Source organism: Nerophis ophidion, linkage group LG03 (genome assembly GCF_033978795.1).
Source record: "Nerophis ophidion isolate RoL-2023_Sa linkage group LG03, RoL_Noph_v1.0, whole genome shotgun sequence".
NCBI lineage: Eukaryota > Metazoa > Chordata > Actinopteri > Syngnathiformes > Syngnathidae > Nerophis > Nerophis ophidion.
The window spans coordinates 72,588,334-72,607,120 of record NC_084613.1 but is presented as its reverse complement, the minus strand read 5'-3'; the positions used below and the strand labels follow the sequence as shown (position 1 = coordinate 72,607,120).

Here is an 18,787-nt window from a genome sequence, read left to right as displayed (position 1 = left end):
TCTGTTTGCGGCCCCCGTGTAAAAGGTTTCACACTTCTAATGCAAACAAAGGGAGAAAAATGTTTTGAGTAAAAACTGTAGCACATTTCTCAAACAAGCAAGTTAACTATTTATTTCGTCATTATATTAAAGATATTTTAAGACTTTTAAAATGTAATAGTATTTTTAAAATACTGCCTGTTATATCTGGTGTGTGTGAGAAAATTATAACATGTGTCCACTCAACAAGCCATGTTACCAAACAAGTTAGGAGGGGCCCTGTTTGAATTTTAATGTCAGGGTAATGGAAAACAGCTGGACGGGTTGCAAAGTTTGAGACCCCTCGTTTTCTTTCCTTTCCCTCCCCCATCACCACCACCACAAACTCTGCCCCTTTGGTTCCATACATTACGTGCTGTGACAGCCATTCAACTGGATATTCACGTTCGTTTAGAATCAGACATGAAGATGATGAAGTGCTGATACGAACCCGTCACTCTTTTTGAGCAGGAAACCCGACTTTTCAGTGCCGTACTGCTTGTTGCCCTGTGGCTGGTGGATGCTGTAGCCGTTACCAGAGTTTTTCCTGTTGAGGTATTCCTGCGACACAGTAATAGATGGTTCAACAAGGGAATGTCAAAATTCCCACACACTCATAAACGCAACAGTCCGAGACTGATGGACGCACTCTCTCTCTCTCTCTCTCTCTCTCTCTAGAGACAGGTCATAAATTAATTTTATTGGTTATGGTTTGTTTGCAACATGCTTAATAAGAATTAAGGAACATCACATGATCGCAATCACACCATATAAAAAAAGGCTTAATTCTGCAAATATAACAACGTTCTTTCACAATTACTTTATCTTTGTATAATGATGATTTATTTCCAATAAGGTATTTCTCTAGTATAATATTAACCTTTTTATTCTTGTAAAATTACACCTTTATTTTTGCAACATAATGTTTGTTTGTTTTAAGACAACTTGTAATATCCGTCTTGTAAAAGTACACATTTTTGTTTTGTCAAATCTTGTCTATTTTCTAGAAAGATCACAGTTGAAGTGAATTGAAGTGAATTATATTTATATAGCGCTTTTTCTCAAGTGACTCAAAGCGCTTTACATAATGAAACCCAATATCTAAGTTACATTCAAACCAGTGTGGGTGGCACTGGAAGCAGGTGGGTAAAGTGTCTTGTCCAAGGACACAACGGCAGTTACTAGGTTGGCAGAAGCGAGAATCGAACCTGCAACCCTCAAGTTGCTGGCACGGCCACTCTACCAACCGAGCTAAACCACCCCCAGTTTAAACCTAAACTTAACTGTTTTAAGAATTAAATGTAATTTTTGCAGTATTATGACTTTTTTACCGAGAAGATATGATTTTTTACTCATAAAATTTCAAATGTATTCTCATAAATGGTAAATGGGTTATATTTGCTATTCTACCTTCAAAGTACTCAAAGCACTTTGACACTATTTCCGCATTCACCCATTCATACACACATTCACACACTGATGGCGGGAGCTGCCATGCAAAGCCCTAAGCACGACCCATCAATCAATCAATGTTAATTTATATAGCCCCAAATCCCAAATGTCTCAAAGGACTGCACAAAACATTACGACTACAACATCCTCGGAAGAACCCACAAAAGGGCAAGGAAAACTCACACCCAGTGGGCAGGGAGAATTCACATCCAGTGGGACGCCAGTGACAATGCTGACTATGAAAAACCTTGGAGAGGACCTCAGATGTGGGCAACCCCCCCCCCCCACCCCCCTCTAGGGGGGACCCATCAGGAGCAAGGGTAAAATGTCTTGCTTAAGGACACAACAGATGTGCCAGGGATCGAACCAGAAACCTTCAGGTTGCTGGCACGTCTGCTCTACACCGTTCTCATAATATAGTACGATATAGCTATCCAAATTGCTATTATTAGCCAACAACACCTAAAGCTTATGCGCGGGCATGTGTTACATACGTACGTAATAACGTCATTATGTAGAAGAAGCCATGAGAGGGCGAGATATACTACGTAAAATACATTGGAAAGTTGACGCCCTCTAGGCATCTGTGTACATATTGCAAACAGCCCCTTTAAGTCGAGTAAAATTTAGGGACACTATTTATTTTTCAAGCCGATACAGACAATTTCCTGCTTCTTAAAGGGGAATGGCACTCTTAAAAATGGTGGCCTTTTGTTCACAATCATTATGAAAGACATCTCGACGGATGGATTTTTTTAGAGGTCCTCCATCCCGCCCATAGAACCCAATAAAAAAAACATACAAAAACTGCCAGCAATACTCCATTTATTTATTGTGATTTGAATATTAACCAAGTATTAGGGATATTGTTAATATAAGCACTAACGCTGACAATCTATTTAGAGTCGCAACGTGATCACTACCGTATGTGAATAAATCATCGAGTGGTCTGCTGTTTCCTCGCTTCCCTGCTCTTCGGAAGTTTATTGTAGCTCATAAATCATGCCTGTGGGGCTGAGGATGTATTTCGAGAAGTTGGTACACTTTGACATCCAATATAGACCCAGGAATGGCGAGAACGACACCTAAACATCTTTGGTCACCTCCCCGCCCCACTCGTTTCTTCGCGAGGATTATGATTATGATCTAAATGGAAAATATATGAACGTCCTAGCAGTCGGCGTTGCGTAGTAAGTGATGATTTATTATGTTTGTTGGCTCTTATAAAATGAGCAATCAGTGATGAAGAAAAAATAAATGCATTTTAAGCATACGCTGCGTATGCCTAAAATGATCGAAATACATAAATATTGAATGTTATTATGAATCTATACAAACCTTCATGGAGGTGTTTGGATGTTTTAAGGGCTTTATAGGCAGAATAGCACAGCTCCCATAAGCTCTTTTGTAAGCAGACTTGTATATTTAATTAAAATGCATTTAAAAAAACATCAACAGTCCTTTCTTTCATAATGATTGTGAACATAAGCAAATTTACAATAAAAAGTGCAGTTCACCTTTAAGACTGATATTGATAACCGATAACGTTATATATATATATTAATTTCATATATTAAGATTGCAGTTTTTGCGCATCTCTCTAAACAGATGGCTTTAGAGCCGCTTCTTTACCAGCGCTAGTATATTTTTAGAATTTCAAAACATTGTCATAGTGATGCTGGCGTTTCATGTGTCTGATAAAGTGCTGTGTTTTTTTCCCTATCGTTACAGAATGTTTGGAGAACATTTGGTGAATAATACCATGCAAACAGTCTTCCTCTTTACCAGTGAAAAAGTCCCACACAATCGACACCATGTTCGTTTACACTGAGCAACAGGAATGTCTACAATAAATCGTTCAGCTCAGCTACCTGAGACTGGAGTAAAGGAGCACTAGATTTGCTCATCTTCATCTACCTACAGCACAGTATGTACAATCTCGCCTTGTTGGGGGATTTTACATTTTATTTTAGATAAATTATATTCGAAAATTATCAGCTTTATCGTTTTGACATAATTTATCACATCTGATAATTACCCAGCACCTACACTTTTTTTTGGTCACAAAAGCAAAAAAAAAAAAGTTTCTTCTTGTTTTGACTTTATTCTCATAAGGTTGCAACATTTTTTTCTCAAGCGATACTTTTTTTTTCCAAATGCTGCATATGGGGTGATCATGTTTGTAATGACTTGCCTCTTTGCCGTCCACCTGCAGCAGCAAACGAAGAGAATCCCTCAGCTGTGTAAGTTTTTTGACGTCTTCGTCCTGGTCTAATCGCACCTACAACACAAACCCAACAGCCCCACAACAAATAAATGTGTCAGGGACAGCATATTTTGAACATGGATGATTACAACAAGCCAGCAATTCAATAGTACAATATATGTGTGTATATAGGGATGGGTACCGTTCACATTTGAACCTTTATGGTACCAATTCCTGACGTTATGTTTTGCTTTGTTTTTTGTTGTGCCCTAAAAAGTGTTTATTGCTGGGTTACCGGTTTTCTTTTTTGTAGCTTAATTCACATGATGGTCAAGAAGCTTTGGCGTAGCATTAAAACAAGTGAGAGTGAGTGTGACGTTTGAGCGGAAAATGTCATATTGTTGTTCTGTACTTGGGTGTTCCAGTCATTCAAATAGAGAGATAGGAAATAGCTTTCATAGAGTCCTGAAAGAAGTGGTTCATAAAGGTAATTAAGTCAGAGAAAAAACAAAAGTGTTTCGAAGGAGATTGCTCTTCAAAATAACACCCTCATCATCCTGTGGAATACAATCAGACTGCTTGTGTCTGCAGCAATTGCTTTGTAAAATGTTTGTTTGAAAATGTTGGCCACGGGGAAGACCCAGGACACGTTGGGAAGACTATGTCTCCCGGCTGGCCTGGGAACGCCTCGGGATCCCCCGGGAAGAGCTAGACGAAGTGGCTGGGGAAAGGGAAGTCTGGGTTTCCCTGCTTAGGCTGTTGCCCCCGCGACCCGACCTCGGATAAGCGGAAGATGATGGATGATGGATGGATGGATGAAAATGTTTCCGTGACGCAATCAAGTTTATTCTCTACTATATTAGTAGTGTTTGATAGCAGCAATAAACATAGAGAAAGGACAAGAGATCACATTAGTTTGTGTTTTATTGTGGTTGCTATGCCTAAACATAAGTAGGAGACCTGGTTGTTAAAATACACTTAAGTCATGTTAAGTCCTAGTAATAAACATAATGATTATTGGTCCAATGCACTATATTTTTGTTGTCGATTTTCATAACAGACACTAAAACCTTATTGTTGTTGTGCAGGAAAGCCAAGTGCTTTATTCGACACAAGTGACCACATTATAGCGTCTTTGGTGATGTTTGTTAGCATCGAGAAAAAATCCTTATTATTATTAGTAAACTAGATGAATAAATCTCTTGTAGGCTCAACAGCATATACTGAATCTTCTTATCGCTATCAAACATTGCTGAACAACAGTGACATTTATAGCAAAACTGCAGACATGAGTTGTAGATGAGAGACTATTATTTGTAGCAGGAAATCAACAGAACACAAACTTATCCTTTTTCTCAATAGTGTCACGATCACAGCAGCACGGCACTCTTTCTGTCAATCAAATACAGTACTTTTAACTTTGTCTTTCACCTATCAATGTTTAACTTGTGGACCCCTTCATGTAAAGACATGATACGCCTTCAATCTTTTCTTCTTGAAATCCAATTGTGAGGGTCACATGAGCAAACAGTAACATATTGGTAATGATGAATGGTTTGAATCTTTCAAAAAAATGTTTTGAGTGTATAAATCCACTCTATAGCATTTGTAATATGTTGTTATGATTGCTTCTATAACTGCCTCAAAACGTTACAATATATGCCCAAATTTGCACTCATGCAGGTAAATAATCAGTAGCCCAATGCGAGACTACACCATTGCCTGAAACCCGAAGTGCCTCTGGTTCAAGTGATTGCAACCAACCAATACTGTACGTTTTAAACTTATTACGCACCAGCTGTGATTATAACGTGCATCTGAGTTGGAGTTTTCATTAACAAATTTGGATGTGTTGAAATCGCCATGTAAAAACGCTAATGCTAATCAGTAGCATATCAAAAGCAAAGTCAATGTATATTAGCATCAACCTAGCGCATTTTTGGAGCGTTTTCTTAGTCAATTTCTTTGCTGGCATTGAAAATTGCAACATTACCTAGAGGCAGTTTGGTTGAGTTTGCTCTCAATGCTGCTGGAATGGTCGCCAAGTGCTGGAGTGCAAAAATGCCAGCTGAGTCGCTCGGACCAGCGGGATTCAGTTGGTGCAAAAAAGTACCGTATTCGCTACCCATCCTTACATGTGTATTGATCCTAATCTTTATAATCCTGTTTTTAAGGTTATTTCCTTAGTGTTGCTATTCAATGGCCACAAAATATGCCAAGCAAGTAGTGTAATGCTAAAAAAAAAAGTCTTTGGTGCGCCATTGATTCTTTCATAATAAGAAAGCCACTAAGTGATTGCATCAGGGACCACATCTTGATTTGTTTCCTAAAAAGTGAGGGGGAGGAGGTTATCTTAGTAGTTAAGAGCTTTGCGTCACAGTCCCCAGTAATGCAGACCAGACTGAGAAGCGGGGTGTGTCACGCCCACACTGAACACGCTTGTTTCTTAAATTGTGAGCAACAGTAGCGTGATTCATGCGGTGTCCGACACGAGTCCGTTCAACTGAAACACCTCAGCCATTTTCCCTACGAAGGATGGCGCGCACTGATATGACTTGTTGACGAGTCTGAACGAAGACGTGCTACGTCTGTGCCAAACCAGAAAAACATGTAGCCTCTAAATCGTTTCTGCTCCATCCATTCATCCATCCACCTCGCCAGGGCAGGTTTGAGCAGAGCGGGACAAGTTGAAATATGAAGCATTGGAGATGCTTTCATTTTCAATAAACAGGAGAAGTATTTACTCTAGGGGCTTCACGGTGGAAGAGGGGTTAGTGCGTCTGCCTCACAATACGAAGGTCCTGCAGTCCTGGGTTCAAATCCAGGCTCGGGATCTTTCTGTGTGGAGTTTGCATGTTCTCCCCGTGAATGCGTGGGTTCCCTCCGGGTACTCCGGCTTCCTCCCACTTCCAAAGGTATGCACCTGGGGATAGGTTGATTGGCAACACTAAATTGGCCCTAGTGTGTGAATGTGAGTGTGAATGTTGTCTGTCTATCTGTGTTGGCCCTGCGATGAGGTGGCGACTTGTCCAGGGTGTACCCCGCCTTCCGCCCGATTGTAGCTGTGATAGGCGCCAGCGCCCCCCGCGACCCCGGAAGGGAATAAGCGGTAGAAATGGATGGATGGAGTATTTACTCTATTAGCTGTTGTGGTTCCTTTAGTCGGTTGTTTTGGAAAACAAACAGTGGAAAGTTTCCGTGTGAGGTTCTGCAGCCCCATGTGATTTAGGAACCAGCGCCCCCGTGGCCCCAAAAGGGAATAAGAGGTAAAAAACGGATGGATGGATCATGATGTTGTGTTTCAAAATGTGTATTTCCTTTCTCTTATTATTAGCATGCTTTTAATGTGCGTAATAACAGCAGCATCACACAAAAAGTTTGTCCTGAAAATCCAAGCAAATAATTTCTTCTTCCGATTGTCTGTTTTTTCAGGGATTTAGGAGGAAGAGAAAGTGAGAGCCGAAGAGAATAGGCTGATATGGATACTGATACCAGTACAAATCAAACATATTTGTCCTATTTTGTAGTATGGAATGTTAGGAAATGCTTTATCAGGGAAATGTACTCAAAAAAGTATGGTAGGTATTAAAAACTCTAACCTTTTTGAATGGAGGAATGCGTGGAGTGGAAAGTGTACAATTCTACACAATAATTAAGTTTTTCACTTGATGGGGGAACGTTTATTACTGAATACTTTCGAACACGCTTCTGCTTTGAAAACTTAATATTTGTAAGTAATATGCAACTGTAGTTATTTGATACTTCACAAATGACTTTTAGACTGCAGTGTTTTTCTGTCTAGCTTGTCTGCTATCGCATAATTAGCTGTTGTATGACTGCATGCTTCTCGTAGCCTATAGCCTATGGTGTTTACCTTTTGTAAATGCCATCCATCCATCTATTTTCTTTGCAGTCTATTCAATTGAATATAGGTTGAAAAGGATTTACAAATCATTGTATTCTGTTTTTATTTACGATTTACACAACGTGCCAATTTCACTGGTTTTTGGTTTTGTAATATAATCTTTGAAACATGTCCAAAGGTGTGGTGAGTATGAAAACATGCACAAAGCAACTGTTTGTTACCGTGTGAACAGACGAGGCAAGCTTCTCCACAAAGGGACCGAGATTCTCTGCAGCTTTTAGCCCGTCCTGAAAGAAGCTGAGGGCAGGAGGAGGAGGGGAGGGAAAGAGTGAATCAAGGTGTCACTTCATTCCAAACAACATCACATGCTGGAACAGCTCACTTAAAAAACTTATGGGTATGGTTCCAGTTGGCATGGTTAGCTGTGCAAGAAATGCCACTTTCCCATGCCAAAAGAAACATTCATTTGACACTCAGAAAAGAAATGGAAAGTGCTAAGGCAACACACAAAAAGGTTTACACGGACCTCAGCTGGGCCTGGAAGAACTTAATGAGGCTCTGGATGAGATCTGGGCCTTGACGGACCTTCAGCTCTTGGATCTTTAAAAGGTACTGAGAACATGAAAACAAAATACAACAAACTTAATATGTTAAATCCTATATACCACCACATGTGGCAAATGTAGACACAGGAGCATTTGGTTGTAGAACAATACAATACAGGCAGCACAGGGTCTTTCTGTGTGGAGTTTGCTTGTTCTTCCTGTGACTGCGGGGGTTCCCTCCCGGTAGTCCGGCTTCCTCCCACCTCCAAAGACATGCACCTGGGGATAGGTTGATTGGCAACACTAAATTGGCCCTAGTGTGTGAATGTGAGTGTGAATCTTGTCTGTCTATCTGTGTTGGCCCTGCGATGAGGTGGCGACTTGTCCAAGGTGTACCCCAAATGCAGCTGAGATAGGCTCCAGCACTCCCCGAGACCCCAAAATGGACAAGCGGGAGAAAATGGATGGACACTACAATATATCCCACTGGAAAAAGGGTGTCCACACTTTTTCTAACAACACTGAAAAAGCAAAAAATACGCTAAAACCAATCCAATGCAAACATATTAAGAAATATAGAGGCAACAAATTATTGTTTGTATCCTAACATAACATATCAGCTGAGTGTTTAGTCATGCATTGTGCAACAACTCCCTCAAATTCTGAGTCATAAAACAAGCTTTTTTTAATCAATGGCTCCAACTTTTTGACAATCGTGCAGGACGCAGCCAACTGGAACCCCACCTCAACATCTTCTTCCCATTAAACTGATCATGAGGGATTACAGTATGCGGTCACAGTTGGAAGTCTTTCGAAGGAAGACCACCCATATGGGCTAGCTCAGTTATGTGCAAGGTGTGCATTAAGGCAGCGTTTGGTCTCACCTCGCACATCTGCAGCTGAAAGGTCCTCCTCTCCCTTTCCATGTCCTCGCCTCCATCTGATCCCTCTGTCCTGATCAGCTGCCTGTTTTTCTCCTTGCGCTCCTTTTCCAGCTTTGCTCTAAATATTTGTATTGGCATTCATTTAATCATTGGAGAAACTAAACAATAAAGTTGAATGTTAGGGAAATTAGGTTAGGGGTTTAATTACATTTTTAGGTCATACTCCTTCCAACTCCTCTCCATCTGTTTCTTCAGCTCCTGAGGAAACACATCAAAAAAGCACAACATTAATTAAAACAAAGGGGTGCAAGGTCAGACCCAAGCAATATTTTCCAATAAAGTTTTATATTTGTTCGCTGGAAACAGTTTCATTTGTTGTATTTGTTAGCTAAAATTGGGCAAATTATGTATGTAATGGCTTTCTGTGCAGATTCATATTGCATTGCACACTATCACCATCACCAGGACTGGAGTGGAATAGTATAGCGTAAATCTTGCAAATGTTAAACTGTACAACATTAAACAGGAACTGCACTTTCTTTGGAGTTTTGCCCATTGTTCACAATCATTATGAAACAAGAACAGAATTCTTTAGGATTTTAAAAATGACAAACAAACGCTTGCAAAATGCATCCAAAGGGAGTCACAATTACAGTCCTCAAAGCACTCTGAAACAACTTCAAAACCCTCTGGCAACGTTTTATATACACACTGCAGGTTTATATATAATGTAATAACATAAACGTTTATAAAAATATATAATATGTTCAATATTTACCATATTTTGGTCATTTTATGCATTACCGGAACTTTATTCCTCAGCGCTTTTTTTTCTGTTTCCATTGCAGCGCACTTCTGACTTCCAGCAACAAATGTGTGTTCCTACTTCCGGAAAAAAACGCTAGTGTGGTGTTTTTTTTTATTTTTTGAGTGTGTTTTAATTATGGCAGACTTGGTAACGGACAACAAAAACGACTATTTTTGGACAAATGAGGATTCACAACATATCTTTTTTTAAACTGATAATACGAAGGATGAACTGCTGCTTATAGAAGCAAGCGCAAACAGAGGGTGAAACGTTGGAGGAGACGGAAGTTATAGTTTTACGCTAGCAGCTAAGCTAGGAAAGTGAAGTGAAGTGAATTAAATTAGCTTTATATAGCGCTTTTTTCTAGTGACTCAAATCGCTTTACACAGTAAAACCCAATACATTACATTTTTAAACCAGTGTGGGTGGCCCTGGGAGCAGGTGGGTAAAGTGTCTTGCCCAAGGACACAACGGCAGTGACTAGGATGGCAGAAGTGGGGATCGAACCTGGAACCCTTAAGTTGCTGGCACGGCCACTCTACCAACGGAGCTATACCGTCCCCAATCTCTTCCGATTACAACAACTTTAGCTTCTTACTTTGGCAACAAATGTTAGCTAACATTACGCAAAAACTACATACAAGGTACAGATTAATGACGTAATACACACATTGGGATTTGAATATAATAGTGGGAATAGAATTTTCAACAACAAGCATGAAAATAGTAAAAAACTGTTTATCAATTCATCTTCTGTTTTTCCTATGTACTGTTTTACCCTAGCCGCTAGGATAGGAAAGAAATAGCTCTGCCCATTATGGCGACTTTAGCTTCTTAGCTTGGAAATAAACATTAACACAAATTATGCAAAATCTCCTTAAAATAATTTTGATACAGATTCATGTGATACACACTTTTGCCACCAAGAGGACTTGAGTGGAATTCTATTGATCCCATCTCGCAACTGTTCAAATTTACGACATAAAAATTCAACAACTACAAGTTACAAAAGAGTTTGTTCTTTATTAATTTCCTTTTTTTAATTGCAGATTTACGCTAACCCCAAGCTCGGAAAGAAAACCCCCATGCCTTTTATAGAGACTTTAGCATCTTATCTTAGCTAAAACCGACAATAATTAAATTCATAGAATTCAAATTTTGAAAAAATATGTTACTGAAATCTCACAAAACTTTAGCCTTTGATCCAGTGATCTGTGAATGACTTCACACAAGATCTCAGTTTAGTGAGCATCAAAAGGATTCATTTACGTGTTTCGCTTTTTTGGGGCCTTTTTGTGCCACTCATTCTTCTGTGTTTACATAAAGTACATGTTTTGATTTTGATTGATTGATACTTTTATTAGTAGATTGCACAGTACAGTACATATTCCGTACAACTGACAACTAAATGGTAACACCCGAATAAGTTTTTCAACCTGTTTAAGTCGGGGTCCACGTTAATCAATTCATGGTACAAATATATATGATCAGCATAATACAGTCATCACACAGGTTAATCATCATAGTATGTACATTGAATTATTTACATTATTTACAATCCGGGGGGTGGGATGAGGAGCTTTGGTTGATATCAGTACTTCAGTCATCAACAATTGCATCAACAGAGAAATGTGGACATTGAAACAGTGTAGGTCTTATTTAGTAGGATAAGTACAGCCAGCAGAAGACATAGTGAGTTCAGATAGCATAAGAACAAGTATATACATTAGAAGTACATTTGATTATTTACATTAGGTTGTTCATAATCCGGGGAGATGGGCTGTGAATGGAGGAGGGTATTAGTAAAGTGTTGAAGTTGCCTGGAGGTGTTGTTTTAGAATGGTTTTGAAGGAGTATATAGATGCACTTACTTTTATACCTGTTGGGAGTGCAGTCCACATTGATGTGGCATAGAAAGAGAATGAGTTAAGACCTTTGTTAGATCGGAATCTGTGTTTAACGTGGTTTGTGGAGCTGCCCCTGGTTTTGTGGTTATGGCGGTCAATTACGTTAAGGAAGTAGTTCGATATGTACTTCGGTATCAAGGCGGTGTAGCGGATTTTATAGACTAGGCTCAGTGCAAGTTGTTTTACTCTGTCCTGCACCCTGAGCCAGCCCACTTTGGAGAAGTGGGTTGGATTGAGGTGTGATCTGGGGTGGATGTCTAAAAGTAACCGGACTATGTCATCATTGACTTGTCTGACAATTTGAAACATTCCAAAATGTTACTTAAACCGTTCCCAATACAGACAGCTAATAGAGGTAGTATAATGGCCATAGCTCGACTCTGGAACTTTTTCCATTGGATTTAATTTCAACTGACTTGCGTCTAAGTAATCAACAAATGTAATTATTAAGTTAAAAGTAGAAGAAAATTTCCAAACTGACATTATTTTCCAGTTCTACAGAGTGTCATTCAGGTTGTGCTTTAACCGCCAACTAGTGCGCAATCTGGCTTAACCGGCTTCTCACAACACAAAAGCATTGATGCACAGCTTTGAAATGTGCTGTGTTTTAATACAGCACATTAATACAGCACAAAGACAGTAGCTGACACATGCATTAGCTCACTATTGCTCGTCTGTCGCCATGGTGACTCAAACAGTCAAACAGAACGCAGGATGTATTTGCGTGGAACAATGTTTGCTTTATTTGTTCATTCATCTATATAAACAATCATATCTCAGCCACTGTATAAATAATAGGATCCGTCGGGGGGAAAAGACAGTCTAGCAGATGTTTTATTATCATAAGAAGCATCGCTTTAAGACAATTAATCTACATTAACAAACCTTTTTTGATGGTTTAATTGAGAGATTTTTTTTTCTAAATGATTACCTTAACTTAGAAGGTTATGTTATTTTATATCAAGTTTTGTTTGTGTGTAAAATCCTGTGTACAATTGTTATGCTACAGGGAGCAGGCATTTTCCTATAAATGTAACATTTTAATTAGAAGTTCAGATAATTATAACGAATCATTTGTCACGTAAAGTGTTTTACATATACATACACAGTTTTTTTTATATTATATAATAATACTGATACCACAACTACAAGATAAGACCACATTACTACTACTAATACTACAATTAAAAATAATAACAATGGCATTATTAATATTACTATTACACTTATGGTGTAGCGCCACACACTAAAAATGTATGAATTAGTATTTATTTTCTTATCCAGATCTGATCCGGGGTGTGTATTTGGCAGCTTACCATCCAGTTAAAAACAAAATAAAAAATTATAATATATATATATATATATACATACATATACACACACATATATATACACACACATATATATATATATATATATATACACACACACACACACATACATACATACATACATATATATATATATATATATATATATATATATATATATATATATATATATATATATACACATACACAAAAACACACATACACCGGTAATTAAAAAAACCATCTCACAGAGCATCATTTCAAGTTGCATTTTGTTTTCAATACTTTTAGGTAATAAAATCCTGGATTATCCTGTCCACTCAGCAATTTTTTTAAGTAAGAAATGTTTCATGTTTGTGCTCGTCATACGCTGTAGTTGTTTTAAATAAGAGCTTTCACAGGTGTCTGCAATCAACTCTTCACTCACCAGTCTGCTGTCGCGCAGCTCTAATTTCAGCACATTTTCCAAAGGGAACGCCATGATGTTGTTGAGGTTCTGCACCTGGAACAAGCCAGAGCACAGGGAAGTAGTTGAGGTTTTAAACTTTGTGCGCTTGTGTGAGTGTGTGCACGTGTGGTGAAGTGTAAACTGAACTGAGGTTCATCCGAGGTCACACTCATAAGGGAATAAAAGCACAAAAAAGTAATAATGCATTGCATAGACTACACCTTGAAATACACAGTAAAACAATCATAAACCCTTAAATAATGCATTTTTTATTACATATTTTTGTTATTCTTTATCCCAACCATACTTGTATTTTTATCTTATTTATTTTTTTAATCATGTAGGAGGGTTTTCGCTCAGTCCTGTTACTCTCAAAAATTACCCCCCTCTGAAAATGTTTTTATTATTCCACAAGCCACATTGTCAACAGGAAGTTGCATCATTCAGGACATATGTAGGTCAGTGACAAAGTCCTGTTACCTACCATTTTTTTCAAATTTATTTTATTAAAAAAAAAAAAATCGAATCACTAATGGTCATTATCTGCTAAAAACTGTAACTGTCAGTTCTGTTACGCAAATGAGTCATCTATTACATAGAAAGGGACCTTGTACAAAACTTGTTACCTGAGATGGGCCACTACCCATTCTGAGCAGTTTAAATGTAAATTATCAGATGTTAAAGGTAAAAAAGACAGAAATGTAAGTTTATTTTAAGAGACTTAAACCAATCAAATGGCACCGATCACCCTTCATTCCCCTGTGAGGCGATGATTGACACACATTAGGACCAGAGAAAGTGTGTGTGAGTTGTTGAATCACTCATGGAAGTCTGGTCTCAATTATCAACGCCATAGAAACTATTTGAGGCATTCCTGAAGGTTTTGCAAGCGTGCATTTGCCCAGACACACTTTATTGCAGTAAACACAAATCAATTAATATGTTAATTGTGCAGACTATGGCGTCTTACTACCTGTAGCTCTAACAAAAACACTGTTGTTTTTTTCAGAAATGTCAACGTGACCTCGACTGGCTTCAAATTAAAGTCCTCCCTCCTGTGCATGGTTTGAATTGTCTACCCTTCTCCACTTTCCTCACCAGATTCTTGAGAAGGGCCGTGACCTCTCTGGTGAACACGGCCAGGTTGAGGAAGCCTGTGGAGACCTCGTTGTTGTCCTGGCTTTGGTGGCTGTTCCCTAAGTTCTCCAGTACTTCGATGTACTGCTCATTGGCTTCCACATGGGCTGGAAGAGAGCATGTGGGATAGATTAGTTGTGCTGCTGACAAACACAATACAGTTTATAAAGACTTAAAAAGGTCACTCTTCAGTATTTAGTCAATTAAAGAAAGTGCTAAAGTGGTACAACTGAGAGTTCAAACAACAATTCAAATGTCAGCAAAACCTTGTGAGCATGTAAATCAGGTATTCTCAAACTATGGTACATGAACCACTAGTGGTACGTGGGCTCCATTTAGTGGTGGACCAAATAATCTCTTGGTTAAAGAACAATGTGTAATTTTCCTATAATAAAACAGTGTTGCTGTTCAAACTGTGCGTAATGTTACAGTGGACAAATGTATTAAACATACTTGTTAAATAAAACCTTTGCCTTGTTTTTCATGAAAGTTAGGCCAACTATGCTACTGTATTTCTATGTTGGTCTTTATGGTAGTACTTTGAGAGCAAAGCTTTTTTCTGAGGTGGTCCTTTGTTAAAAAGTTTGAGAACCACTGATTTCAAGAATTACCTCCCCAAGTGTGTTTGGCTTGTTTTTGTTTTTTGAGGACACTACCACAGAAGGGTACCAATGATAGCAAGGAACAAATATGTGATAACCATCGATAAGGAAATGTAATTAGTTTAGTTGATTTTTTTTGTGCAGTGGTCAACAAACAGTTTTGCATTCATAAATTGACACTTTAACAGTTCGAAAGGGTATAGGCTAAAGTTGAGCACTTATTTCTAGAGATGTATGATAATGGATTTTTTGCAGATATCCGATATTGTCCAACTCTTAAAGGCCTACTGAAATGCGATTTTCTTATTTAAACTGGGATAGCAGGTCCATAATATGTGTCATACTTGATAATTTCGCCATATTGCCATATTTTTGCTGAAAGGATTTAGTAGAGAACATCCACAATAAAGTTTGCAACTTTCGGGCGCTAACAGAAAAGCCCTGCCTTTACCGGAAGTCGCAGACGATGACGTCACCCGTTGATGGCTCCTCACATATTCACATTGCTTTTAATGGGAGCATCCAACAAAAAGAGCTATTCGGACCGAGAAAACGACAACTACCACCACTAATTTGAGCGAGGATGAAAGATTCGTGTTTGAGGATATTAATAGCGACGGACTAAGGGAAAAAAAAATTAAAAATGCGATTGCATTGGGACGGATTCAGAAGTTTTTAGACACATTTACTAGGATAATTGTGGGAAATCCCTTATCTTTCTATTGTGTTGCGAGTGTTTTAGTGAGTTTAACAGTACCTGATAGTCGGAGGTGTGTGTCCACGGGTGTCTTGACGCCAATGTCTCAGGGAAGTCGACGGCAGCTTTATGGACGGGGCAAGCTCAGCTGATCTCCGGTAAGAAGCGACTTTTTACCACAATTTTCTCCCCGAAATCTGCTGGTTGACATTCGGTCGGGATGCATGTTCGCTTGACCACGCTCTGATCCATAGTAAAGCTTCACCGCCGGGAATTTTAAACAAGGAATCACCGTGTGTTTGTGTGGTTAAAGGCTAAAGCTTCCCAACTCCATCTTTCTACTTTGACTTCTCCAATATTAATTGAACAAATTTCAAAACATTCAGCAACACAGATCTCCAAAATACTGTGTAATTACGCCGTTAAAGCAGACGACTTTTAGCTGTGTGTGTGTGCAGCGCTCATATTTCCTAACAGCCCGTGACGTCACGCGTACACGTCATCATTGTGCGATGTTTTCAAGAAGAAACTCCCAGGAAATTTAAAATTGCAATTTCGTAAACTAAAGCGGCCGTATTGGCATGTGTTGCAATGTTAATATTGGCATGTGTTGCAATGTTGATATTTCATCATTGATATATAAACTATCAGACTGCGTGGTGGGTAGTAGTGGGTTTCAGTAGGCCTTTAATTACCAATACCAATATCGACTGATACCGCATACAGTCGTGGAATTAACACATTATGGTATCTAATTTTGTTGTGATGCCCCGCTGGATGCATTAAACAATGTAAGAAGGTTTTCCAAAATAAATCAACTCAAGTTATGGAAAAAAATGCCAACATGGCACTGCCATATTTATTATTGAAGTCACAAAGTGTATTTTTTTTTAACATGCCTCAAAACAGCAGCTTGGAATTTGGGACATGCTCTCCCTGAGAGAGACTATGAGGAGGTTGAGGTAGGCGGGGTTGGGGGGTGGGGTTGAGGTGGGAGGATAGGGTATTGTAGCGTCCCGGAAGAGTTAGTGCTGCAATGGATTCTGGGTATTTGTTCTGTTGTGTTTATGTTATGTTACAGGGCGGATGTTCTCCCGAATTGTGTTTCTCATTCTTGTTTGGTGTGGGTTCACAGTGTGGCGCATATTTGTAACACTGTTAGAGTTGTTTATACGGCCACCCTCAGTGTGACCTATATGGCTGCTGAACAAGTATGCCTTGCATTAACTTGTGAAAGTGAAAAGCCATAGATATGTGACTGGGCCGGCACGCAAAGGAAGTGCCTTTAAGATTTATTGCCGTTCAGTACCTCTCCCTATGTCCGTGTACAGGGGGGTGTTATAAAAAGTCATAATTTTACTTTTTGAAACATATACCGATAATTATGAAAACCGATATAGATGATTTCCGATATTACATTTTAAAGCATTTATCTGCCGATATTATCGGACATCCCTACTTATTTCGCCAACCCTATAAACTAAAAGATGCACTAAAACCAGGACACTCTGATCTTGAGCTTCATAGAATGTGAAATTTCCTTTACACAACATACTACAATCAACACCTTATAAAACACTGTTCAAATTAGGGCTGGGCGATATATCGAATATACTCGATATATTGCGGGTTTGTCTCTGTGCGATATAGAAAATTACTATATCGTAATTTTCGAGTATACGTTCTCACACAGTTGCTTTTGGCAGCGGACTCTTTCTTGTCTCTCCTTCTCACAGAGACAAAACAAGCGCACCTTCTTACATATGTCACATATTGTCGCGCTTGCAACGTCATACGCCCTCACAGAGCAGAGAGGTAGCAGCGTGGGTAACATTAGCTGTGATGCAACGTTACTGTGATGCAAGCAGAGAAGTGTGAGTGGTAATACGAGAGAAAGAAGGTGCCAATCTGGTAACAAATAAAGGAATAAAAAACAGCACGGGGTCCATCGTCTGGCGGTAGTTTGGCTTTAAGCGGAAATATCTCAAACAGACAACCGTAATATGTTTAGTATGCAGCAAAAGCGTTGCTACAAAAAGTAGCAGCTCCACTAATGTAGCATCATTTGAAAAGTTAAAGAAAGTACCAGTACCAACGATTGTCACACACACACACACGAGGTGTGGTGAAATTTGTCCTCTGCATTTGACCCATCCCCTTGATTACTCCCTGGGAGGTGAGGGGAGCAGTGGGAAGCAGCGATACCGCGCCCGGGAATCACACCACTAGTCACCCACTAGAGCAGTGGTTCTCAAACTTTTTTTGTCATCCCCCACTTTGGACAAGGGGGAGTTTTCAAGCCCCACCTGCCCCCATCACCCCCAACAGAACGCTAATGCCAAGCTTAACATTTTCAAATTTATTGAACATCAAGTAACATTCAAGTTGTATACATTCAAACTCAATAACATAAAATACCTTCAAGTTCAATAATACATAAAATAACTCGCAGTTTTCTTTGAAAGAAATCAAGTGGCTTATTGACGTGATTGGGGTGTGTGGTCTCGAGGTGTCTCTTTAATTTGTTGGGTCTCATGCTGTCTGCTGCTAGCGGTTTTAGACACATAACACACAGGGGTCTCTCCTCTGCCCCCACCACCGTTGCCGTGAATCCAAGAGCAAGATACCCTTCATCATATTTTCTTTTCGGTTGGCTTTTTGGTTGATTAAGCCCATCAGATTTTTGTTTCTCTGCAGGCGCTGGCTCTGGCTCGATGAGCTTTGAGGTGCGAGTCACAAATTTATCCATTTTGTGTAATTGTGGTCCACACATTAGCCTGCTACCCATTCGAAAGATTGTTCCGCTTAGTCCCGCCCCCATTAGTTACTGTTGCTATGTCTGTCAAACTTTCGCTCCTACCTAGAAATTTAAAGCCTAGAGGAAAAATAAGTAATTTACATTTATTTA

General features: G+C 39.1%; 1 protein-coding gene across 1 annotated transcript in view; it reads right to left on the bottom strand.

Moving 5' to 3' along the window:
- asap3 (ArfGAP with SH3 domain, ankyrin repeat and PH domain 3) overlaps positions 1–18,787 on the bottom strand; it is a 67,269-nt gene that overhangs the window by 24,766 nt on the left and 23,716 nt on the right. Inside the window, exons 3-10 of the mRNA XM_061896024.1 lie at positions 14,542–14,687; positions 13,423–13,497; positions 9,179–9,228; positions 8,971–9,088; positions 8,068–8,153; positions 7,763–7,838; positions 3,665–3,751; positions 470–579 (exon numbers count right to left, since the gene is read on the bottom strand). Coding sequence (XP_061752008.1) covers positions 470–579; positions 3,665–3,751; positions 7,763–7,838; positions 8,068–8,153; positions 8,971–9,088; positions 9,179–9,228; positions 13,423–13,497; positions 14,542–14,687 — 748 coding nt within the window. The remainder of the gene's footprint in view (positions 1–469; positions 580–3,664; positions 3,752–7,762; positions 7,839–8,067; positions 8,154–8,970; positions 9,089–9,178; positions 9,229–13,422; positions 13,498–14,541; positions 14,688–18,787) is intronic.